Raw genomic sequence first — 27,780 nt, forward strand, 5'->3', positions numbered from 1 at the left:
CCGCTGTAAATAGGGAAGGGAACCAGCGCACTAGGCTCAAGAGCCGCATGCGGCTCCGGTAGTTTGTTCCGGCTCCGCCACCGGTTGCCCGCCAGCATTAGGCCAGAACAAACTACCGGCTAGTTCGTATCTGGCCCAAAGGCCGGAGTTTGCCGGCCCCTGGTGTAGAACCTAATAATGAGACACAAATTTCATGGGGAAAAAAACACAAACTATATATAAATCCTATTTGAGACATTTATTCTACCACATTAACAACAAGAAATAAAAACAATATACAAAGTTCTTGTAAGTTAGCACTCTTGGGTGCCAGGAATAAATGTAAATCCTACAGAACTGCTCAACTACTTCTACACTGCAGTATCCTGAACATTAAAAACACATTGTGCAGTCTTGGAATAGTCTTCCTTGTCCTATTTGGCTTGCTCTTACTGCTCAAAGAGCACTGAAAACCCATTTTTTTTCAAACTTGCCTACTTATCTTCTTCTGTCTTTTGAAACCGTCACTACTTCCCACCACTACATATCTCCCCTCCTATTGTATGTTACTTACCCCACCTCTTAGATTGCAAGCTCTTTAGGACAGGGTCCTCTCTTTCTGTGTCACTGTCTGTATTCGTCCGTCATTTGCAACCCCTATTTAATGTACAGCACTGTGTATTATGTTGGCGCTATATGAATCCTGTTTTTTAATATTAATAATAATAATTCCTAACATGACTACATAATGAGCATTTGTAGCTGCAAGACTGCAGAAATATAGTAACTAGCATTGGAGCTGTGACAAAGTGACATCTCTCAGCTTTAGCCAATAATTTGAGGGCATCATTAGGCACTGAGATACAGTTCTACTTGCTCAGTTTTAGAAATCACCATCTACTGTAGTTCAAAACCCTCTTCTACTGCCGCTGTTAGGTTTTACAGACCCTCAAATGTTGTTTTACCCTTTCCTGACAGTTGAACCTTATGGGAGTATGGGGTAGGGGGGGTGACTGATAAAGGTCATGGAAAAATGGGGGTAGTGTCACCAAAAAGTAATATATAATGGATGATATCAAAATTTCTTTGAAAGAATGTAAGGGCCATGGAAGTATTGGAGAAATGGGGAAGGGCTATGGGAGAGGGGCACCAAAATACTTCAATAATTATAAGAAAGGATCCACACGTGCAGCCCTCTAAGGGTTGAAGGACCAAATCTGTCTGCGCACAGGTAGGAAAGCAGTAGCAGAGAGTTGAGCTCATCATTGTACCCTTTTTACTATCTAGCAACTGCCTTGAAAGAATTGGAAAATGTTGGCCATCAGACTGCAGACATCTAGCTGCTAAAAAAAGAGGAAACCTCGGAACTATTACAACAAATCTATTGTACAAACAATGTCTACATATTTTCCTATAGTGAGCTATTCACTTTTATCTGGTCATTTTGGCTGGAGTTTGGTTTTGAACAAAACAACACAAATATTTGCAAAATTATCACAGTTTTATTGTTTGTCACAAACATAACAGTGTATTTTTTTTGTTACATAATAGAGACTTAAAAAACTTTGACCTTTTACATAAAGCGGACAACATTGGAAGGTGGTTACATCATCAATAGCCACCCACTGGCTGAAGAGTTTCACAGTGGACTTGGAAGAATTGGTGGCTTTTGGGATGCAGTGATAGACCTGTCATCTCTGCACGGGGCTTAGAAAAATCTGTGTGCTATAACCGATGCAAATGTTCATCCACACCAATGAGAATTTAGTTCTGCTTTATGCCTCTTCTTGTTTACTGTATGTATGTATTGTGGTTATATTCAAAATGAATAGTAGAACACTGCAGTGCACATATACTTAAGCCCTAATGTGCATTGGTTATCATCTAAATTTGATAATAAAAAAAATCTGTAGGTCAGAGCTACATATTGGCTAATCTCTGTGTAAACTGGATCCTTCAATCTCGTAGAAGTGTAAAGGATCAAAGCATCATGTATATGCAAATGTTACCACTGAGTATTATGCCCAGTTTCGGTGGTCAGGCAATCTGATAAATGATGAGTAAATGTGAAATGTGCATTACCCAGCAACCTGGTAAATGCCCATTATACAGAAGGCAGTATAGTGTGAGATACTGCAGGATAGGAAGACTGCCAGTTTTGAGTTTTAAACACCATATCAGCTAGAAACATGAAGTCATATTTTCAAAATACAACTGTGATCAAGCTATGGAAATTCAAATATAAACATATTCTTAACAAGCAGTACATGAGCATAAACAAACACTGCTGCCTGTCTTTGCATGTTTAATGCTATTATTATTACTTTACAAATACTCCAATTCATGGACTCTACTGATGCATTTTTTTGGCAATATATGAGCTTTAACCCTCCCAATTGCCAAAATAATTATATTTATTTTGTCTTCTTAAAGCAGCACTATAGATTCTGCAAAAATTGTGAACAGGCAGAATTTTTAGTGCAGAAGACACACATACAGGTGATGTTCCTTCTGCAATAAATCATGCTATGTAATCCATCTTTCTAAAGATGCCAGCAATTCCGCATGCACAGGAGTTATGCCCAGCCTGGCAAATCTTGATGGTCTTGATGGTCAAAGATGCAACACCCGGAAGAGAAATAAAGAACAATGTGGACATGGACAGGTGAGGGCAAAGGGAACTCTTAGAGTGAGTAAAAGGTTAAGCAAAGTTAACAAACTAACTGCTTTATAACAATTGACCTTGTGGTGGGACACAGTTGATGGACTGCTTCACAATGACCGCAGTAAAAGTAGTCAGTAAGAGCTCATGAAGTTAATATGCTGCTTGATTGGAATATGTAAACACACAAATGCCCATAGCCTGGCTACTAGTTCACTTTACAAAGGTTTTTCCTCTTTCAACTAAAACCAAGAATTTCCAGGACAATTGTCTTTTTTTAGCCAGAGGAAGGGCTGCCAAAGAGTGCAAAGAAACCAGAGTTTCTGCTTTGGAAACATACAGGAGACAAAATTGAGGTAGTTTGGCTGAGGAGCATAGTAGATTTAGTATTTCACAATTTGGCTTACGAGCAGAGACATTTGCAGAGTCTATATGCCATATATATGCATCTGGGCTAGCAAAAAAAAAAAAAGCAAACAGTGCAACAGTCATTCAATAGGTTTAAACCCAGAAGTGCAAACTTAAGGCCTTCACAAAGTTGTATATACGTTTCCATTAAGGCACTTTAAACCAGACTTTACATTTTCACTGAAAAGAACTACATTTCCTTGCCATGCATTCTGTGCATTATTTCTTCAGATCCCCCACTGCCTGCATGCAAAGTTTTTGTAGATTTCAGTGAGGGTGGAGCAAGGGCATGATTAATGTATTTCTGAGTCATTAGGTGTGTACATGCAAAATGAGTATTTTACATATTAAGGTATCGTTGTGTAACACATGTTTTTTTCATGATACATTTTCAAACTTTGCTTTCCCCAACTTTAAAATCATATAGTTATTTTATAGAAATCTGTACTAAATCAATACCTAGGATGCCACTGCTAGAGCCTGCTCCTAAAAAAATGCAAGTAGCCAGGCTGGTTGATTCAGTGGGATCAATTATTTTTGTTTAGTTGACCAAAAATTGCAGAACAGGAGCTCAGGCTTTACTACCTGCCTGTATATATATCCCGGATTGAAGGCATAAAGGCAACCAACATTTTAAGAAAGTAGCAGTGTTACCCACCTAATTTCTCACAATTCAGTTTTTTCAGGCGTGATATGGTAACGTTTGACATAGGAATTCTGTATACAAATGTTTTTACTGTAGATTTACCTTACACTTATCTAAAACGTAAACACTTTCACATTTCAATAAGGAAAATTGCGAATAAACTTTTATTCATGATTTGCATTTGCGTTCTTGGTTATGATGCTGTATCACAGTGAACTTGATTTATCATGAATTACATTGCTTTTGATGTTCAGTATAAATATAAATAAAGTTAACTGGAGAAATCAGACTGGAGTGCAAAACGTAACCTTTCAGTGTTTACTACACCTCTTATTTACATTTATTCATAGAATGGGTCTATCCACCCAAAGCAGTTTTTTTCATTCATGGGTGAAAATGTAAACAGATTCATCTGCAGTGTTGATATCTCCCTGTGAGCGGTCCTAAAAACATCCCTATTAGGAAATTAGGTCTATTCTTTAATAGAAAGAAAACCCAGTTCTCCAACTGGTATAAAATGATAATAATAGGGAAAAAAATAGTCCAACAGGAAGAGTTAGGACTACTTGAATGGGTAAACTATGGAACTCTGGAGCAGACAGCCCACCCACCACTAGTGTCCTCTACAAATAAAAGCAATTCGAAGGTGACTGAACTCTTTAGTTTAACCAGAGACTTAAACATCAATTTTAAAACGTTGAGAGGAGGTGTTTTAAACCATGTAAAACTATGAAAAAAGTAGTAAAAAAATAGCATTTCACCTGCCTCAGTTGGAGGATGTTAAAAAATATAAAATAAAAGGCATATGCCAGCAGATGCCAAGAGTGCATAAGTGTCTTCGGTATTGAATCTTTAAAAGTTTTCAGAATTTGGCAGATTTGCTTCCTGAGATTTCTGAGTTTTCCAAATATATGTCTTATTCTCAGGCTCTAGAATCTTAAAGCATACCCAAACTCAGAATTTTCACTTTACATGAAATGGTAGAGAACCCTTTTATGTAAGGTAAAAATTTGGTTTTTGCCTTTTTAGGTGCAACACCCTCCCTGCAAAGCCACCCGGGATACCTAAATCAGGCATCCCGGGAGGCTCTTGAACGCTCCTTTTTGCTCAAAGAGAACATTTTTTTTTCATCCTACGTCACCCGATCTTGCGCCTGGGTTGGGTGATGTAGGATTAAGAACCAGGAAAAGAAGATGAGGATGGCAGCGCCCAGAGCGCAAGCTCTGGGAACGTTGCCGAGACGACGCGGGACCAGATGCCAGACAAGCCCCAGATTGAAGGTAAGTGTGTTTTTGTTTTTGAGTATATAGTTACTCTTTAAGCAGAATGGATTCCCTAAACAAACCACTGTAAATTTTTCAAGCACCAGTCTTTTCAGCACCTTGTGAAGTATTGTAAAATAATGTCTTTTCTTCAGAATAGTCGAAATCCAAACAAGATAAAAGGGATTTCCTTCACATCACAGTAAACAGTGTTTGCAACTGAGGTAGATATTAACTTTGTTCACTAATCAATCTGCAAGTCAGAAATATCTCCATGAGACACAATATTTTCCTGAAAGAGAGAAGAAATAAAACAATAAGTATCTGGTTGGATCAACCACAGACATAAAATTAATAATGGGTGAAAGTTTGCTCAAACACAAATTCCCAGGGAAACTGGTGGCTAGGCAGGGCAAACTGAACAACTTAAATTAGATCTTGCAAATTTATTCATGTGAGGGTTCCCCCACCAAATAAAAAAAAGAGAGAAAAACTGTTAGTGGAAGAGGGTCAAGGCATTTAGTTGATAAATTTACCTCTCCCCCATGACAACCAGGCACTGTAGTATACACCACAATATTTCAAGTAGTTCACAAAGCATGCAAATTAGAAAGTCAAAACTCTTGTATACTTGTTTTGGGTTTGTTACACAAAGCAATAAAGATATTGGAAGAGCTCAATAGCCAGGTAACTATAACTTTAAGAAAGGGATCAACAATTGCAGACCTCATAATAATAAGTAATAGGAACAACTAATTAACTTTCCCTTCTAAATATTAAAACAAAAAAAATGACAGCTGGAAAGTAGCTCTGGCAACAGACACATTCCAGACTTCTGTTTTGTCTTCATGATATAAACTAGTTTTTAGATCACCTACAGCAAAGCCCATATTGATTAATAATGAAAAAAATGCTTGCCTACAGCCCACACAAAACTGAGGCTATTTTACAGTGCACAGCACCCCAAAACATTTAGGAATGGAAATGATTGTACAAGTCCAATGAATTATAGACAATGTAGTACAGAAATACTTACCCAGCCTCCTTGCTGCTGTAGCCATGGTACAAACATGTCCATGTACTGAAGGCTGTAGCCCATAAGTTGGTGAACAGCATGACTGTTGATTCCTGTTACTTTCCTGGTCAGTTCCATCGTCAGAGCGATTTTAGTCAGTTCAGGGCTCACATTGGTACCAACTTGACTGGTCTCAACCTCTGTCTCACTTGTGAAAACCTCTGCAAGTCGAAAGAAGCTGCCATATGACATTCTACTAAGTGAGTTCCTGAGAAAGGGATCTTTGTTGATCTACAGAAAAAAATACAAACATATCTATCAGTTTACACTTACTAGAAATTAATAAAAATAATAAAATGTCATTCCATTAAAGGATGGAACAGGGAATATCAGTCAAATCAAATAGCATTTCAGTTTATGTTCATTTAAGTTTTACATAACACCATTAGACCACTATATTTACAACAGTCTCTCAAAATGTCTTTTGCAACACTGAGGCCTCTAGTCAAATGATTCTGTACTGTGCAACATCCCCTCTTATGCTCCAGTGAAAGCAAGGCTGAAACAACACAATGTAACACAATGTGATACTCTCATATGATGCAGGAGCCTATTGAGATTTGAAAAGAATGGCACTGGGGTCTGATTATGATTAGGTTTTTGAATCACTTATAACATATCTAACTATAAAAGGTGTAGACTATCCAGTGCTCACCCAGGCCCACAACAGAGCACTTTTCAGTAACCACCCAGCTGTTTTTGGATGGTTACTGAAGGGATGGGTCACAATTTCTTCTCACCAGGCTCAAAAACAAAATTCTGGATTGAGCACTGCTATCGTGTACTGATTGGTAGCCAGAGTCCATTTAGTCTGCCTTGGTAAAGAACTAGGGGAACAGCATTTTTTTAAACAGTGGAAAGAAAGAATCTATTGTGATGTGGTAAAACTTTTTAGATTCCTATTAAGAGTGTATTTTAACTTAATTTATAACTATTTTACTTAAAGGAGCTGGTATAACCATGTCTTGTTTCCAGGTGTTTGTCAATAGGAATGGTCAATACAACCTCCTAAATGCTTCTTGCAGAGTCTTGTGGTGGATGTCTATTAAAAAAAAAAAAGAAAAAAGTGCAGGAATGCCTGCTTTACTGTAAAAGCATGTGAGCTGTTATAAACAAAAGTGTCTGTGGTTGTAGGCAACTGTAATATGCAGCCAAGAAGCAGTAACTTCACCACTTCACAACTATCTATCTGAACAAGCCTCAGGACTATACGGTGCTTTAGCTTCAAAAACAGAGAAAAGTAGAAAGAAGGAACAGAGTCATGTAGAAGACTTAAAACAGCAACAGCAAGTTTTTTTTAATAAAAGGCTGAATTTGTAGTAAAGGGCATGTTCCTGATCATTGAACTTAAATTTGTTATTTAAATTCAGGTCTGCTTTAAAGTAGGAATCTAGCCAAGCCATAGATAAGAGTGTTATAGGGTGAAAAACAGTGATAAACATTTGCTGGTCTATCCTAAAAAGCCATACACTTCAGTTTCCCTGGAGTGCCACTTGCAGTGATGCTTGATAAGTTTGCATTTTCTGTTTGCATAAAATCATGCTTTTTAAAGTCCATTTCCTGTAGAGCACAATTATCTTTCGCTCCTTGCTGAGCTACACTTATGTACACATGGCTTCTACACATATGCTATTTTCTGCTTTCTTCAAAAGCTAATCCTCTGTCTCCAGATAAGGTAATTAAGTGACCCACAGTGGTTGGAATTTGCATTTGTTTGTATGTAAATGATGTTCATTCTTTCATCCTGGTCACAATTAGAATGCAGACGCAACCCCTCATCTCCATGAAAATAATAGTCATCACAATAGGGAGGAGTTCATGCCCAACACCCACAAAAAGCCAAGGAGTCCCTTGCATACCTTAAGCAGAATGGGCTTAGGACATTATTTATGCAGCAAAAATGTCAAATGGTCACTGATATTTTCTAGCCCGATTTAGAAAAATGGCTTCTGGGATAAGACTGGTTACTGCTGGCAGTGCAACCTTAGGCTGGGTCTACACGGCATTTATATGCATTTTTATGCGTTTTAAGTAAAGTTTTAAAGCTTGCCTTTAAGACGCTGGAAAACATTTATGCCCCGTTTTCCCACGTTTTTAATGCGTTTATGTTTCAAGTGCTTATAAACGCAGAAAAGCGGTTTCCCGCGTTTTTGGGCGTTTTCCAGCATTAACTCATTGCTTTAGTTTTTTAAACATTGCAAGCAGCGTTACAGACACGGCTCATAAAAGTGCCTCAAGGAAACATCCTAGTGTAGATTAGCCCATTAGAATACGTGAGAATTTCAAACATGGGCTTTTAAAGCCTCAGGTAAACGCTGGGGAAAATGTCTGTATAGACTAAGCCTTATTTAGAAAAAAAAACATGCAAAAAATAACAGTCTCTGAAGACTTGAGTACTAATATTTGTTTATTTGTCACAGAGACTTTATTGGAAAAGGTCAACTGAAATTGAAAGGCCTAAAGCTACACACACACGTGTATTTATTGTCGTTGGAAAGGATCTCTTGCACGATCCTTTCCAACGACAAAGGACTACAGAATGCATGAACGAGTGCTGTACATACAGTACCGTTCTGCTCTATGGAGAGGGGAGGGGGAGAGTGACGGAGCGGCACCCTGCTGCGCTCCCACATCCGTTGCAATAGGATTGTTTGTTGTCCATCACCCGTGGATCCACCGGGACGGTCATTCGGACGATAGACGACAGGCGCTGTAAACACGTCTGATTCTCATTCGATATTGGCCCTGAGCCGATTATCGGACGAGAAGCATTGGACGTGTGTATGTAGCTTAAGATTTTTTACAGAAGTCAAAAAAATATTGCCCAAGACAAACAGTCGTGCTGATCTTGGGCTAGAGTCTGGCGTATACACAGGTTGCTTGATGTTGTTTATGGATCCGTACAGATCAAAAAAGGACTGATTGGTAAAAACGGCTATACAAGCCAAGTGAGAACAGCGCAGTGAGTTGCCACTCGTTCAAACTTCCCTCTTCATAGAGCAGAATGGGTGATGTGTGTACAGTGCTTGTTCATTTATCAGTGACTGGAAACAATCATGATGCTGGAAACGATCATGTCGACCAGCGACAAAAAAATGTACACCTGTATGCAGCCTAAATGTAATTGGTGAACGTCCTAAAAAAAAAACCACTATCATAAAATCATTTACGTGGAGATCAACCAGTCCAACAAAAGTAAATGTGACTAGTTGTGGCTAGCTAGACCACTTCTGGGGTGTTTGAGCAGTTATACTTTTCTCCTAAAAGAAGATCACTATCATGATGACCACACAAGTATACATTGACATTAGTTATTAGGTAACAATCATAAATCTAGAAAGAAAGATTTAGCTGATTAAGGGCTTCTTAATAGTAGAAGTTAGCTGTGCACCTGAATCCTAACATATGTTTGCACCATTTCATCTTGGTACCTTTAGTATTTCTAATCATCCATTAGCATCTCCAATCTTCCACAAAAAAAAAAAAAAATCATAGTGAACTGTAAATACAAATGAAATTTTATGCCAAGTATAGAAAACAAAGGGTCATTTTGTGTTCTTACCTTCTGATTGATAACAACAGCCTGCTCCTGTAATAAGGCCACCAATTTCCGGATTATCTCCTCTTTGTCTTCTGCACCTTCTTTTTCGCTGACTGTCACATTATTATTGTCTGAATTGTAAAGACAAACAAATGACATACAGGTAAATCAATCAGTGATAGAAAAAAAATGAATTAACTATATAAATATTAATTTAACAACTCCTATTCAAGATGAATTTCTGTGGCAGCCAATCATAAGAAAAACACATGTGCCAAGAGCAGGTTAGAAGTTTTGGATTTTTAAGAAGGTATTATATGTAAAAAATATATTTAAATATATGCTCTTAAAATAGTGCATTAAGGTCAGCAAACCATTTTGGTCCCATACAAGTCATATATGTCATGTTGGTTCTTTTTGCTTTATTACATTAGTTAGTCAGGTTGAAAAAAGAGAGTCCATCAAGTTCAACCAAGGAAGAAGTATGGCTGTTACTGCTATGTGAGCTTGGGGAGACAAAAATATACGTAGCATGGAAAGGAAATGACAATTATTACAGTTTTGCAGCAATGCAAAATGTATTTTTAAATGAACTAGTATATGTATCAGAACCTGTAGAAGTGCACAAATGCGTTGTTGGAGGAGGAGAGGGTGGCAAAGAGTGTTCTCCATCATTGTCTATTCATTACACTTGGTTATTATTAAGCACACTTGGAGTGTGCTTCCCACCAAATAGTGCTGAACTGTCCCACAGGGGTGTCTGAATGACAAAATGACCCTAAATCCTTTGATAAATAAATCAATTCCCATATGTGGTTAGCTTATTTTCTAGAGTTCACTGCTAATTTATTAGCATATACTTTGTTACTTTTTTCTTTCAATGCAGAAAACACATGGTTTTATATTTATGGTTTACAGAAGCCAATAAAGCTAGGTGATCCAGCAAACCTGGAATGAAACAAGTCCAGGATTCAAAACATTTGCTAGCAAATAGCAACAGACTTTGCAGAAATTCATTCCAGGTTTGCTGGATCACCCAGCTTTATTGGCCTCTGTAAACCATGCGAAACCTGTCTGTCTGTCTGTATGTATGTATGTATGTATGTGAGAAGTGATCTAAAAGTGAATGTGAAAGACATTGCGATGAGGTTGAGGCATTATGGGTGGAGTTGAATAACACACAATTAATGTGTGGAGTCTGCTATAGGCCCCCCAGTGCTAAGGAAGAAATAGAAAATCAACTTCTAGCACAGATAGAAAAAGCAGCAAAAAGTGGCAGTGTTTTAATCATGGGAGATTTTAACTACCCAGACACTGACTGGGGTAATGGCACTACAGGAACAGCAAAAGGAAGGAAATTTGTGAATTTATTACAAGATAATTTTATGGTACAGTTTAAAGAAGCCCCAACTAGAAATGATACTCTGCTGGACCTAGTTATTTCTAACAATGCAGAGCTTATAACAATTTTGCACTAAAAGAGAATCTGGGTAACAGTGACCATAATATGATTTCATTTAATATAAGCTGTAAACAGGAAGCAAAAACAGGAAAGATAAAAACATTTATTTGTAAGAGAGCAAATTTTCAATTATTAAGGACTGCACTCTGTGACTTGGACTGGGACTGGGAGACAATATTGTCCTCAAAGAACACAGAACAGAAATGGGAATGTTTCAAGTCTGTTCTACAAAAGCACACTGAAAAATATATTCCAATGGGTAATAAGTTTAAGAGGCTAAAATTAAAACCTATGTGGCTCACAGCTGACATTAAAAAAGCCGTTAAAAAGCTAAAGAACAAGAAAAAGGCATTCTAAAAATATAAAAATGAAGGATCATCTTCATCATTTGAAAACTATCAAGAATAAAACAAAAGATGAAAAAAGGAGATCAAATGTGCAAAACTTCAACATGAAAGACAGATTGCAAAGGAAAGTAAGGCAAACCCCAATTTTTTTTTATATAATATAATATATTAATAACAAAAAGATCAGATCGGAGCATGTAGGCCCCTTAAAGAATGTCACTGGGTTGGTAACTAGGGATAAAGAAAAGGCAGATTTACTAAACACTTTTTTTTAGCTCTGTGTACATGAAGGAAAATGGCAAGAGCTCAAGTGCATGTTAGCAATGTCACTGTCTTAAATGAGTCGCAATGGCTCAGAATTAATATGATTGAGAAACAGCTGGTTAAAATGAGTGTTTACAAAGCACCAGGACCTGATGGATTACATCCACGTGTCCTCAAAGAGCTAAGCTTGGTTATTTCAAAGCCATTATTTCTAATTTTTAGAGACTCTTTAGTCACTGGCATGGTACCGATGAATTGCGTAAGGCCAATGTGGTTCCTATCTTCAAAAGGGGGCAAAGTCATTAGCATGCAACTACAGACCGGTTAGATTAACATCCATAGTTGGAAAGATCCTAGAGAGTTTGATAAAGAATGCTAGAAAATATTATTATAAGTGATAGTCAGCATGGCTTCAAGAAAGTTGTCAAACAAATTTACTCTACTTTTATGAGGAAGTAAACAGGTAGAGAGTGGAGTAGCAGTTGATATAGTGTACTTGGACTTTGCTAAAGCATTTGGCACTGTACCCCACTGTGGGTTAATATGCAAGTTAGGGTTGAAAGGTTTAGAAAAGTCAAACTGTAAATGGATAGAGAACTGGCCTAAAGACCCCATCCAGAGAGTTGTAATTAATGATTCATACTCTGAATGGTCTAAGGTTATTAGCGGTGTACCCCAGGGTTCAGTGTTGGGACCTTTACTGTGTAACATCTTTATAAATGATATAGAGTTTGGGATTAAAAGTACCATTTCTTTGTTTGCAGATGACACCAAACTATGTAAAGGAAATAAGTCCATACAGGATGTCTATAATCTACAAGCAGACCTAGATGTACTGTTTGATTGGGCAGCCAAGTGGCAAATTACATTTAATATAGATAAATGTAAAGGTATGCACTTGGGCGCTAACAACATGCATGCTTCATACTGTCTAGGGGGTATACATTTGGGGGAGTCAGAAATAGAAAATTGCCCGGGGGTTCTGGTAGATCATAGACTTACTACCAGCAAAGCTGCAATATCTAAAGCTAGCAAAGTACTTTCTTGTATTAAAAAAAGGAATAGACTGCAGTGATGGAGACATAATCCTGCCCCTGTACAAAGCATTGGTCAGATCACATCTGGAATATGCAGTCCAGTTTTGGGCACCAGTTCACATTGTTGAATTGGAGAGAGTGCAGAGAAGAGCAACTAAATTAATAAAAGGAATGGAGGAGCTCAGCTATAAGGAGAAATTAGCAAAACTGAATCTATTCTCCCTTAACCTCCTGGGCGTTACTGATGTCTAGATTTCTGTACCAAAAGCGTTACACTGTTTTTCATGAAATTTTTTTTTTAAATTGTAGACCTGTAAGTTACAGAAATATGTCCGAACAGGGTTCTAGTAGATATCATGAATATAAAAAAAAGTTTGAAACACACAATCATGTAAAAAAAAAAAAAAACGTACTTTTAATAAAATCCTATCCTATTTTTTGTGCATAGAAATTTTTGTTTATATTGTGGGCTTGTAATTCTTAGGATTAACTCCCGGGTATGATAATTATATTTATTTATTATAAAATAATCATAAATTATAATATAAAACATAATTATAAATAATAATTTAAAAAAAAATAATGAAATATTAGACAACAATGTAATCTAAAAATAAAATATAAAATTAAAAATGTACTTTTTTTTTTATTTCATGTTGTGTGGTGTTTTTGTACTGTAAAAACCATTTAAAAGCAGATTACATTGTAATCTGCTTTTAAATTTCCCTCCCAGACACCCCCCAATACATCACCACTCACATCACCCGGAAGATGACTCATCCTCCGGAGTGATGTGAGGGGGGGATTTCCCTGCCCTGCACACAGAGACACGAGACCCTGCTGCTGCTGCTTGCATCTCCAGAGAGATGCAAAGCACAATGCAGGATTTCTGCATTGTGCTTCACATCTCACTGCAGATGCCAGCAGCAATAGCCAATTTTTTTTTGCTGCTGGAGGAGCTGCGGGGACGGGGTAAGTATTTTCTTTCAGTTGTAATCAGATTGTCATACAATGTATGACAATCGGATTGCAACATAACGTTTGTTTACATTTTTAACCACCTGGTGAGAAAAGTTCGGGTTTAACACTTTTTGCAAGTGTTTTTACTCCGAACCAAGGTTCGGGTTTAACGGCCAGGTGGTTAAGAAGAGAGGTTTGAGGGGGGATATGATCACCCTGTACAAATATACAGGTCCATATAGAAAACTCTTTGCTTCTGGAGGAAAAGAAGTTTAAGCTCCAGATAAGGAAGGGATTCTTCACTGTAAGGTCTGTGAAAATGTGGAATCGTATGCCACAGGAAGTAGTTTCAGCAACTACTATAGATTGCTTTAAGAAAAAGTTAAATGCTTTTCTAGAAGCACAGAATATAACTGGTTATTAAGGCTTTAAAGTAAAAATAACAGTGACTGCTGATCCAGGGAACATCCGACTGCCTCATGGAATCAGGAAGGATTTTTTTACCTGTTAAAGCAAATTGTACCAGGGGTTTTTTGCCTTCCTCTGAACCAACTTTGTCTTATAGGGTTTTATATCTGGGGTATGTTTATTTCCCTAGTGGTTGAACTTGATGGACTTATGTCTTTTTTCAACCTAACCTACTATGTAAATATGTGTTTTCTGCATTGAAAAAAGGTTGTCAGTCACTTTGGTATGAAAGTGTATCCTCTCCACCCTTAGAGAGCGTTAAAAAATCAGGCCAATTATCTCATTAGAGTTTCTTCCACTACCAGCTAAAACAAAGTGATAATGTAGAGGCTTGGAAAAGAAGAGGAGAGGGGGTGTTGCAACTGTATTTGCCAAAGAAATCTGAAGATCAAACATTCCAGGAAGTGTCAATTATGCACTAGATTACCCTGACATCTCTCTAAATCCCTGAACTTCCCGGCTCTCACTGAAAATTTGCTTTCCTCCTCGGACTCTCCTGCTGCACTCTCCTATGGAGGCCTGCACTTCACACATACCCCTAGACCTGGCAACAGAGTATGGGGTGGTGTGGGTCTCATTCCCTTCCCCCAACTGTACATACAGAGTCCTTCCTACCTGGCCCTTTCTAATTTTCACCTTGATTGAAGTGAATTCCATCAGTCTTTTCTGCCCCTTACGCCTTATTGTTGCTGTTGTCTACTGTATCACACATATTCTTTCCAATGACCTGCCCATCCTCATCCTTGGTGACTTTAATGTTGCAATGGATGACTCCAACCATCCTTCCTCATCCAAACTGCTTTCCATTACCTTCTACTTTGAACTTACACAGAACATAAATGTCCCCACACAGCCACGGACAAACTTTAGACCTGGTATTTTCCAAACTCTGCAATCTCACCCACCATTTCCCCCTTTCTGACAACCTTATCACTTTCAACCTATCTATTTTTTGTCCAATAGCCACATCCCAATGACCAGGTCAATGGCAGAGAGATATCCATAACACTGACCATAACCTAATCTCAAAGTCCCTAACCCCCACCCTCTCTAAAATAACATTTTCAGACAAAGCTGCTACTCAACTGAACCACACTCTTTCTGTGGCCCTGGATAAAGTTGCCCCTGCCACCTACCGCTACCCCGTCCCTGGCACAACAATCACACCAAACAACTACAAAAGACTGTTTGTGCAGCTAAGCGCAAGTGGAGGAAATCTGGCCTCAGTGCTGACTTAATGAACTACAAAGCCAAGCTACAAAACCATAACACTGAACTCACTATTGCCAAGGAAAATTATTTCTCTGCTGTCTTTACCTCTCAAGCTTCCAACCTATGCAGCCTCTTCTCAATAATTGACTCCCTCCTAAACCGCACACCTGCTTCCCCCAAGACATTGCCACCTACTTTAGAGATAAAATTGGTAAAATCAGACATGATGTTTCTGCTCACCATGCTACTCCAACCATATCCACCCCTTCCACCTGTCAATCATGACTAACCTCTCTCAGCCCTTTACTGTGGATGAAGTCTCCTCTCATCATCTACTACCTGTCCGCTTGACCCAATCCCTCCTGACCTACGCCGTGTCCACCCCTCTGCTTTCAAACATGCCATTATTTTCCCTATCCTGAGCGCCTTGTCTATGAAAGACTCACTGACAACCTGAACACCAACTCTCTTCTCCTTTTTACCCTCTCCAGTCTGGCTTTTGAGCTGCCCATTCAATCGAAACAGCCCTTACTAAAAGTGACCAATGACTTCATCAGAACTAAGTCTCAAGGCAACTTTTCCCTCCTCCTCCTAGATCTTTCCACTGTTAGTCAACCCCTTCTATTCCAAATCATGCACTCCATCGGTATCAGTGACACTGCTCTCTCTCAGTTTGCTTCCTACCTGTATGACCGCTCCTTTGAAGTTTCTTTCAATGGTAATTCCTCCTCTTCCACTCTCCTCCCTGTTGGTGTTTCCCAAGGCTCAGGCCTTGGACTGGTTCTCTTTTCTCTTTACACCTCCTCACTTGGTAGTCTCATATCCTCCTTTGGTTTACAGTACCATCTGTATGCTGATGACACTAAAATCTATCTGTCCACCCCTGACATGTCTCCCCCAGTCTTGGACAAGATTTCAGGCTGCTTGTCAGCCATTTTATCATTGATAGTTGACAGATTTCTGAAACTCCACCTGGATAAAGCCAAACTTACTAACCCCCCCCCCCCCCAAATTCCAAATCTAACTTTGCCATATTTCTAACTGTTAATAATACTGTTATCCGTCCCTCCCCCAAGACACGTTGTCTTGGCATCACCTTTTATTCTGTGCTCTCCTTTTCCCCACATATTCAGAACATTTCCAAGTCCTGTCACTTTCACCTGCACAACATCTCCAAAATTCACCCTTGCCTGTCCCCAAAGACCACCAAACTCTTTGTACATGCACTTATCTCTCGTTTGGACTACTGTAACATCCTCGTCTCTGGTATTCCACTAACGGGACTTTCTCCTCTGCAATCTATTATGAATGCTGCACTCAGACTTATCCATCCTTCCCACCAATCCTCTTATGCTGCATCTCTTTGTAGTTCTCTTCATTGGCTTCGATTTCACCTTAGAATCAAATTCAAGCTCCTGTGCTTTGCTTTCAAATCCCTACACAGTTATTGTCCCACTTACCTTTCTGATTTGATACAAAATTACACCCCCAGCTGCTCTCTTCGCTCCTCCAATGACCTACTAAAGACTTCCTCATTCATTTTAGAGCTGCCCAACTCTCTGGAATGGTCTTCCACATCCCATTCGGTTTGCTCCTACTTTTTGCTCCTTTAAAAGAGCCCTAGAAACCCATCTTTACAAACTTACCTAACCATCTTCTTCTGTCTCCTACAACCCTCACTACTCACCCACCAATACATCTCCCCTTCCTATTGTATGCTACTTCCCCACCCCTTAGTTTGTAAGCTCTCCTCCTCATGTGGCACTGTCTGTGTTTGTCATTTGCAACCCCTATTTAATGTAAAGTGCTGGTAATATGTTTGCACTATATAAATACTGTTTATTATTATTATTATTAATAATAATAATAATAATAGTGTAAATACATCTTGTAAAGATTGCAAGTAGATGTTTAGTGAACAAAGTATGGAAAATGAATTTCTAAGGAAAACCGTTCTGGGGAAACTTGTTGGGACCTGTATGTTAAACATACCAGTAACAACAATGGATATGCAGATACAGCACGAATTCAAAACATAAACTTACCAGCTCCAACTGCAGATGGGGCCCTTGGTATCTGTTCTGAAAACTTGAAAGGTTGAGGAGGTTCCACAGGGCTCTTAATTTTTTTATGTTTTAGCAATGTCTCCAACTTCTTTGCAGCCAAAGTGTATATCTCAGAATCTTCAAGTTTACCTATTAAAGATGTAAAAGTCACTAGACCATCTCAAACTAAAAAAAAACTAAAATCACATGCCAGACAGCGAAGCAGGACATTAGAACACTGGCTCAGCAAGAGACAGCTTTTACATATTCACACTAGTAAATAGAATGTTGTTAAAGAAAATCATTTTTTGAGTCAAATATTCCAGTTCTAAGACTTGAATGCCAGTCTGACTGCGCATACGTGAGATCAGCATCTGCGCATGCCTGAGAAAGGGAGGGGCTTCCGCCTTTAAACCCCTCCCCATTAAAAAAAAAGGTAATTTTTACCTTGCATAAAAAGGTTGTCTACCATTTCATGTAAAGAAAAAATTTTGGTCATAGGTCCGTTTGTCATGTTTGTTCTATTTGCTTTATTATATTAGTTCTCACAGTTTTAAATTTTTTGTTCAGCTAGCTGTAAGGAAGGGGTCATCTCCCCCTGACCACTGCGGTAAGGAGAAGGAAACCTTGCCCCATTGTAACAATGGGGGGGGGGGCGGGGGCTTCTTCCACTAACTAACATTTCAAGGAGGGCTACCCCCACTCATTATCTGTATAAGGGGCACAGCAAAGCATTGCAAATGTCACAGTCTTTTTTGCCTTTCTTGTAATTATTTTTTTTTTTTTTAGTTTATATTTTTGAAAGTATTATTTTCCTATTTTGCAGCCTTGGTTCTCAAAAATTTTGTGTGCTACGTTTCTTATTCTTTTAATTTTTTATTTACATTAATATCATATGAGCTGCAGCTATATTAATTGTTAGCAGGAGTTTCCTCACACCTAAATTTTTTAGGGGCTTTTCTAGGTTATAAGAGTTCAGGAAAGCAGATTTGGACATTTTTTTAAAGTTGTACATTATACCCATGTATATATAGGCAAGTGTTTGATTATATTATATTCCTTCCTCATATAAATAAACCAATTCTGATCAACGCTATGTTCTCCTTATTACATTGAGTGTGAATGGTACATTTTAGAATACCATTTACAACAAACCCCTAAAGAAACAACTGTTCATCTCAGGAAATGATTATCGGAGGTGTGTACATAGCCAAAGACAATCTTGTAATAATACAAACAGCTGAGGGGCAAATAAAAAATAAAATGTATTTAAAAAATATATAAATATACCTGCTGCCTGATGGGAAGTACTGTCCGACTCAAAGTAAGGCGTCACCGGTAAGAAATTAGGACGTTCTGGTCTTGTATCTGTCCCTGAGCTGTCATCTTTTATGGTCTTCTTTTTTAACTTAAATTTTTTTAAGGAGAAAGCTCGACTTAGTTTTCTTTGGGTCCCCTGCTTTTCATGGGAATCTTTTTCATTCTGCTTCTGGTTTTCATCAGGAAGAGAGATTGTGGATGTTGCAACAGTACAAGCAAGCAGAGGATTGGGTGATTTGGGTCGTTTTAAAGAATCCCCCTTAGTTACATTCTTCCCAGGGTCCTCTAGCACAGATTCAGTAGATTTATTGTGTAAACTTCCATTTCTCTCCTTCGGAGTAGATGCTTTCTCCTTATTTTGACTGTGCTTTCCCAACAGTTTCTTAATGTTGGTTGTTAAGCCATGCTTGGTCTCCTCCACCCTATTAATCTCTTCATGAAGGTCATTCCACTTCTCAGCGTTGTTGTTAGAGTGTTCCTCGCACAATGTCGGGCTGTGACTCCTTTCATCATAATCCTTTCCAGATACTTTTGTTCTTCTAGTTTCAACTTTTTTGCCTTTTTTTGAAAGGCCATCTCTTACTTCTTCTTGACTTGTCCTTATCAGAAAAGCAAAAAAAATACCTCTGTTCAATGCTTAGGTAAAATAATAAGCAATAGAAATGATAATGTGTCAAATTTTTTTTTGGCTTTTAATCCAGCAGTCTTAACATATTTCAAAAATCACACCCCTATTGTGATATGGGTATAGTTACCTTCTTTGATAACATGTCCCACCCCATGAAATCCCAATGTATTTGTGGCTGTATAAATCAGGTAAACATGTGGCCATGCACATCATGTATTGATGTTTTACTAATAGTCTTGCAGAGTACGAAGCTACCTGAAATCAAAAGTTTTGTTCCTTGCCACCCATAAAGAGCTGTACTGGTGTCCAGCATATTATTATATTTAAAAGAAGGCCTCATGAGGTTTGCCTGCCCTTGCTCATGACAAGAAGTCCCTAATCTTTTGGATACCTAACAATACCAGTATAATTTATATTACTGAAATTGTGTTGTTTAAGTGGTATATTAAAAAAATCTTTGGGTGAACAAATAAACATTTCTGAGGAAGGATGAGATAGTTACTTCTCTCTCTGTTCTGTTCTACCCAATGCACCTCATTACTGGTCACTTAGGCAGACTTTCTAAATGACAGACTGACAGTAATACATAGGAGGCAGGTAGGAACAAACACAAGCACTTCCATTGTTATTTTCTCTATTTAAACTCTAGAGTTTTGGGATTAATAAGCTTTTTTTTGCAAGCAATGTCTCCCGCACTGTATGACAAGTTTATTTTAAGGCAACCATACACTGGTTGATGGGTGTAAAACCAGGTAAACAATCAATTTCACCCAGGTATTGATCTTTCTCCTGGCATAGTTGCCATGCACTCATTAACTATCCTGAACAATACGTACACACTTCCAATGGTCCTCGCCCGATAATCGGCTCAGGACCGATATCGGATGAGAATCTGAAGTATGTACAGCGCGTATCTTCTGGCTATATCATACCACTAAAGTGTCGAAAATGTTATCACATTTTGGCATATGGGATCAAAGACTGTGTAAACAAGATCTAGTAATGGTCTTACCTGTGCAAGTACTTCTTAGGATCATGGTATACACGGCCCACATGACCTAGGCCTGTTGCCTCATCTTGAGTGACCGATCGTTTTAAAAATGCTTCCAAGACACATTTTGTTTCCTCCTTCACTTTAATCAGGCTGCCACCATCATCTGTGGGTTTGCAAGTTGTATCCATCACATATTACTGTGCTAAAATGTGGAAATATACAAACATATATTCATGAGTGACACAATACCAGCAAGATTTTATTAATGACTGTAATGTTACATTGTTTCAACGGTAAATGGTTAAAAGAAAAAGAAAATATCACCCAGGCCATTCATGTATAATGTAGACGCTAACAAACTTTGATTTGCATATTGCCTTTTGTTGTGTAGTAATTTTTTTTTGGCATATTCTTGTACACCCTAGGCCCAAGGTCTTCGCCATGTTCTGTTTTTACTACCCCACTCTCTCACCCTCAACTCCTATGTGTAAGAGCCAGCACTACAGTGCTACAATAAATAGAAAGTGTCCTCAATTACAGGCTTCAACAACCATTTTGGGGAAGACTCCTTTTCAGTGAGACACGCGACTTTCTGACAAAAGGGTAAAGAACTGTAAAAAAACTTTTATTAAACATTGGAGCATCCTCAGAACTTATCAGGGGTAAAACCACTCAGAAAAAAAAACACAAAAAACTCAAGTCACTATAAGTATGTGAATTCAGCCTGGTATCTTTGAAGCCCCCAGCGGGAGTATGAGCGAAATAGCAACACAAACAACTAATCAGCTCTTTTGTTTACAAAAAGTTCATCACTGCGCAGCTTCTTTTTTCACTGTACAAGCTGGAGAGGGTCCAGGATGACCTGGAATCAGAAAAAGTGAGCTGAATCATGCCTGCTATCAGTCTAAGGACATCTAGCAACAGATAAGAAGTACTGTATTTATGGAATGAATCTGAATATTGCAGAAAGTTGGTTTTGTTTTTTTTTACCTTTGAATAGCTAATTTATATTTATCTTGTTATTTTTGTCTGAAGATTTGCTTTAATCATTACATATCTGCTTTGGCCATTATGAGGGAGTCCCACTTTCCCTGTTGGGTTTTAAATATATGGATCGCCAATGACCCCCTTATCGAGGTCAGGAGACACACTTGTACATGCTTTAGATTGTCTCAGGCGACAAAAAGCTACAGTGTGAAATACAATTATATATATATACATATATATATATATATATATATATACACATATATATATATATATATATACACACACACACATACATAGTAAATGATATACAGAGATATAACGATATAAGACATATTCTACTAAATTTTCTACTGACATTTATAAATATTGATTACGTACATTCATTATAGGAGTATCCACAATTCCACAAGCCTTTATCATTGTACAATGCCTTTACGTGACATCAGAGCCACAAGGAATGTCAGAGTACTAGGAATTCCCCTATTACACAGGTAAAGGAGACACACATATTATTTAGTACCTGGACACCATCACAGAATATCCTTGTATAGTATGACTCAGTGAAGATAAATACAACACTTGGCGGATTTTATGGCATTGGGTGTAACCTCATGATGACATAAAATACATTTTGCATATTAGTCCTGGAAAATACTTCCTTGTAGTAGAGAAATATTTTTGCCATAAAAGTTTGCACAATGTAATTGGGCACATTTGTAGCTTTACGTAACACTTCCAGTAATGATGTTTAAACAGATACATGTACATTTTTACAGAAAATATATACTTTAGTTTTGTCTATTTGTACAATGTTACAATATATTAAACATATGTAATCCCAAATATGAATGTACATGATTGTGTCATATTATTATTATAATAAAGAGGACAAAAAATTATAACTGGGAAGTTTTTAGGTGCTTGGCCTTGTGCAAGGGGGCAAAGTCATGTAGTACAGCTGCTCCATGACCCATTATGCTGCATAAAGTTGGAGCACCCTCTAAATCCAAAGCTGAGAATCAAGTGAATCTGATCTTGATAGGCAGGGTCATCAAAATGTTTCTCTTTGACAAAGTACAACATCAAAAATCAAAGTGGGTAACCCAATGTGTATTCTCCCACCAACACCTCCACTATTTTACAATAAATATTCTGTTTGCCACTCTGTAAAATTATTAGAAATTAGTAGGTACTGTGTATTTATTTGTATTTCTGCCATCTGTGCCATTGCATTATGACCCATAAAGTTTGGGAAATTCTCAAAGATTTATAGAATCAGAACTTTTTTATTTCTAGTTCACATATAAAATATTGCTGTACATGGATCTGGTCAGTATGACTATTAAATCTATGAAGACGCCATAAAACAAAATCCGGTAAAAATAATGCATTCAGTATAAATGTAGACATTGCACTTCATTCTAGCAAAAAAAAAAAAAAAAAAAAGCCATTTTGCGCCAAAATATTTTTTCTAAAAACCATGCTGGTAGTAGAAGAATGTTGCTGATCTCGTTTCTATCAATACATAACCTGAATTCCAAGAATACTAAAAATTGCAAAGCAAACAAATGAAATACAATACCATGTGTAGACAGACATCCATATAACCAGCAACATGTACTACAAACCAGGACTAGAAGTTATTAGTAATTTCAATGCAGAGTTATTGGCCACAGGGTTAGAAAAAGGAAAAGATTTTTTTAAATAAAAAAAGCGTACTATTAAAAATATGCAGCTGCCCTTGTTGACCTCTCTATGAAAACATGAGCTGTCAGACATTCTCTGGGTTTAATATTTTCTGACAGACTTTCAGTACCTGAAACAAAAATGCAGCCAGACATCAAAAAAAAAAGATTGTTCGCTTTGCAAAGTGTTTACATTGTAAAGTAAATGTGACTTAGTGACAAAGGCAAAGATGTCTTTTGGGCCAGGTGTCTACAGAGTCACTTTTTTTATTATATATATATATATATATATATATACACATACACACACACACACATACATATACATATACATACACACATATGCCAGATTTGTTTGGATATTTGAATACGATGTTACAAAAGACAAGCTTTAGGGCCTATTTGCACAAGGAAAAAAAATCTGTTGGTTCCTCAAAATCTCTCATGCCTGCAAACCTTTTGCAGAATTGAAGGCTATAGGTGAATCCTATGTTGGCCTCATTCAAAGTGAATGAACATCAACCCACATGATGGGGGAACCAATAATCACCATGGAGGTAAACATAGCCCAGATAACACCCATCAAAGCAGCCATCACATGTTTGACAAGCAGTAATAAAGGCACACAGCTCTTAATGGGCAGATGGAAGAGGGGTAAAGCGGGCTAGCAAAGGGTAAGGTAAGTGCTTTTTATGTTCCCCCCAGACCTAAAGGTGCGTACACACTTCCAATTTTTATCGTTCCAATCGAACGACGAACGATCGGGCAAAAAATCGTTCATAAAAAAGTAACCAACGACGCCGACAAACGAGGAAAGTCGCTGGAAACGAACGACCGGACCGACGGATCGGATTGGGCGACGATCGTTGAACATCGTTCGTGTGTACGGTCGTTCGTTGATCGTCCATGTTCAGAGCATGCGTGATGAACGATCGGTGCTATACGATCGTTCATATATATCGTGCATGAACGTTCGTCGTTCGTTTTCCAACGATAATAATTGGAAGTGTGTATGTAGCTAAGTATTTACCTCTTGCAATTTAGTTCTGATACTATGACAGGGGACTAAATACACAAACTTTGGGAGAACATCATAAATCAGTATGACATACAGACTACTGGTATTGACTTGTTATTAATTTTAGGTATGAATGAACAAACAATAAGTTTATTATTAATAACAATATCAAATACTAAAAGAAATGGTATCAAGTCATAACACAATCAAATAATTAGTAATATATGTATATGTTTGTTTAATTCATATATATTTACCTCCTTTGCAGTGTGCCTAACAATCAATTTTGCAAATAATGCTGCAAACCTTCATCCACAGACTTTCAAGAGTGTGTTTTAGAATCGATACAGAGTCTGGTGAAGCCAAATGAATTTTCTGGCTGCGGGCACCCAGCATCATCTAGCATTTAACAAACTTTATTATCCGTGGCCTACCGCTTTTTAGTTTTTATTAAATCACAGAGGATCAGCATCATGTGCATCATGCATGCAAATACCTAAAAATGACAAAATGACAACATCTTCCACATCTGCCAATCAAGGCAACAGCTGGTACATTGTTTGCATCATAGCTGACAGCTTTTTGGCAGGGTGATGTTTTCAGGAAGGTATGTACAGCACTCTGGTGACCCCCAGTTAAATGTTTTGTAAAACACTGCACTTAAAGCAGACCTACCACCAACATTTTTACTTTATATAAAAGGTGAGTGTTGGTGAAGCCTCCCCTTCTGTCCTTATTGCTGGTGATAAAAACAGAATGGGAGCGCAGAGCCTCGTGAATGACAGAAGGCTTCTGGCTGCTCCTTCAGCTTATCCCCAATCCCGGGCATGCGGGCTATCTCACCCAGACATGGGTGGAAAAAGATGGCACCCAACGAAGGCACAGGGCCCAATCGAAGACTTCTCCAGTGGGATCAAGGAATCTATGGAATTAAAGGTAAGTGGGATTTTTTTCTAGTCCCGCTTTAAGTACAGTTCTGCTTTAAGTAAAATTAGAACTTGAAGTTGCCATACTCTTTGAAGCACTGACTGGCATAAATTTGCTTTTTGAACCTTCTGTATGTGCACGTCTATGTGTGCCAGGGACGCACCACACATACAATTGCATAGTTTGCCCTGTTGCAAAAACCCTGGCAAAAATCATGCCTTAAGAATAGAAATAAATTGAAAAATTGAATAGTATAACTAAGCAGTGATAACTTAGATCTGATATACAATTTATCATTAGACCTCACCAGTCCCCAGCTATGATAGGAATGTGTCAAGCAACTGTCTGGATAACACAGGATTCAAAGTCAATGATTAATGGAAGATCAGCTACCCAGACAGTAATAATTAGAGCCAACCTAAAACAAACAACTACTGAAACACAAAAAGAGAAACTGAACAATTCTACAATGAGTCCTGTAAAGAGGAATGTGTACAGATCTACTGTAAATAACATTTAGATGTATCAGCAAAACAACTTCCATATTATGGATCATAACAAATACTGTGAATAGTATTTATATTTGTATGTGCCCCTTCACAATCTATGATCGGTCCAGCTTCATGCCAACTACTGATCATAGCAAATAACTATTAATAAAAACTAATGATGCCAACTGTGACACCCTGATAAAAGAGTTGGGCAAAGTGCAGAGCACAGGTTATTCTATTAGAAAGCTCTGACCGCTAAACTTTATACGGATCGAGTCAAGATCAGAGGGATCCTGGCTCATACATACCCCTTCCACACCGATTGCAGCTGCTCTACAGACACCGGGCTGATTCTGCTGCACTCCCGGTCCAAAACCATCAATGGGAAATAAAACTTTGCCAGGACTCCCATCAGCGCATGCGCAGTCCGTCCCGGGAGAGGCCGTCCAGGTCGGGTTACAGGGAGGGCCGGTGACGTCAGCACTCAGACGTGTGCGAGTTTCATGTCCTCCATTGTCCCTCAAAACAAATCCCTCACTAGTGTAACTTTTTAGTATTAGGTACTATTGGACCAAGTAGCTTTTTTTGGCTTTTTTCAATTTGATTGACTTGTTCAATATGAATGACAACTGTTGATGGCATATAAATGGATTGTACTATAACACTCCATATTCAATATTCTACCAATAGAGCGCACTACCAAACCTTGCAACCAATACCCCAACAATCATATGTACTACAGAACACCGCAATCACTTCTCTACCAATCAGTCGTACTACAGCATACAACAACCTGTGCTCTACCAACTGATTGTATTACCACACATTGCAATCATGGCACAGCCAATTCTTTAGAATCGATCGTAATCAATCAAAATGCAAAACAATGGCTAAATTTTCAATTCATCATTTTTTAATTTAATGAAAAAAAATGCCTGTGTGCATACGCCAAAATTCTGTTGAACAGAAAGTGATCAAGAGATCCAAACCTGTCAGATACTTATATATAGAATTAATGAAAATTTTCATTTGAAAATGCTAATTATCTGGATGCCATTCTAAACCAATGGCTTTAATATTTAATAATAAAAAAAACAAGCATGCAGATCAGAGCTTTGACTTTCATTGCATGCTTGTGTGGGGTCTTATTTTCAGGGTGCATTTAGCCTTCATTTAGACCAAGTGTTACCTAGGGGTCTATTTATAAAACAATGAATCTGCTCTTCAATGAAACATTCATTGATATAGAATGAAATACTACCATTAAACTACATGAGCCAGATGATTCTCCACTGAGGAATCCTCCGGTGAATGTCAGATTTACTGCTTTATAAATAGACCCGCTAGTGGAAATGACATTATGTGTGTATCGCATGGGAATTCTGTTGTTATGAATTACACCAAAACTGCATGTAATAGCAGCCAATGCCCAGCAGCGTATCACTATACTTATTCCATGCACTTTGGTGCACTATATATAACAAATTAAGGCTTTTTAGTCCAATACGGTGTAATGGCAGTCCAGTTAATTGGTTGCCTTACCAGAATATAACATAATGCATGTTAAGGCAGCAATAGATGAACCTGTAAATGATTGAATCCATCTAATGAATGCAGCCTAAAGTTTGAGGCTGGTGCAACCAAGAATGCATTGTTTTAAAGATGAATCTTTAGCATACTTGCACATTGTCCTCCCCTGTGCTGACAGCAATTAGTCCAGTTTCACTGAACACTATGACTTCTGCACAACAATTAAACGCTGCATCAGGTATCTTGAGCCCACCTCATTTCATAGCTGATAGACCACAAGGATAATCTATTCCTCTCCTTCACATCTGCGTTGTTCTTATCATTCCCTTTCAGCTATTTGGTTTCTGTCCAGTCAGTTCTTAAATATCAGTTTCATGAGTGTGTATTTCCTAAGTGGGCTACAAATGTTCTGATACAGTGTGAGAGAGGCAGTGATGTGAGCAAATTCCCTGTCCTAGTATAGGGGGAGAGAGAGAGGTAATAGGCATATTGTTGCTAAGAGTTACACAGTTACTGAAACACAGGTCAACAAAAACACATACAGTTCCTGAGTTTTAAGTATTATTATAGTTAAGATTGTATCTGCATGTATTTTGTACTAAAACGTAAGCACCATTGAAGTGAATGTTAATACATCTTCAGTGTGAGGTAAAATAAGGCGCACTGTGGTAGAGATCTACTGAATAGTGTCAGTCAGGTACCATGGTTTCTTCACAAACACTGAGAGTATAATTTTCTTGTGTACTCTTTGTCTGGATTGTCGCGGTACAGCATCCAGCAGTAGTCAGCCATCATACTTTCATTCCAGAAACCTTGGCAGCAATGCTCC

General features: G+C 38.0%; 1 protein-coding gene across 2 annotated transcripts; it reads right to left on the bottom strand.

Annotated features, from left to right (window-relative positions):
- Positions 1-1,461: 1,461 nt before the first annotated feature.
- BCL2L12 (BCL2 like 12) lies at positions 1,462-25,836 on the bottom strand. 2 transcript variants are annotated; one of them, XM_072425718.1, is made up of 7 exons: positions 25,730-25,836; positions 20,329-20,512; positions 18,659-19,287; positions 17,369-17,518; positions 9,595-9,704; positions 5,994-6,263; positions 1,462-5,249 (listed from the first exon to the last, which is right to left on the bottom strand). In XM_072425718.1, exons 2-7 carry the CDS (start codon positions 20,496-20,498, stop codon positions 5,202-5,204), a joined length of 1,377 nt encoding a protein of 458 aa, XP_072281819.1. In that variant the 5' UTR covers positions 20,499-20,512; positions 25,730-25,836; the 3' UTR covers positions 1,462-5,201. The 2 variants fall into 2 exon arrangements, with proteins under 2 accessions (XP_072281819.1, XP_072281820.1); XM_072425719.1 differs by lacking the exon at positions 25,730-25,836 and adding an exon at positions 21,679-23,906.
- Between the last annotated feature and the right edge of the window lie 1,944 nt (positions 25,837-27,780).

This window comes from Pyxicephalus adspersus, chromosome 11 (genome assembly GCF_032062135.1).
Source record: "Pyxicephalus adspersus chromosome 11, UCB_Pads_2.0, whole genome shotgun sequence".
NCBI lineage: Eukaryota > Metazoa > Chordata > Amphibia > Anura > Pyxicephalidae > Pyxicephalus > Pyxicephalus adspersus.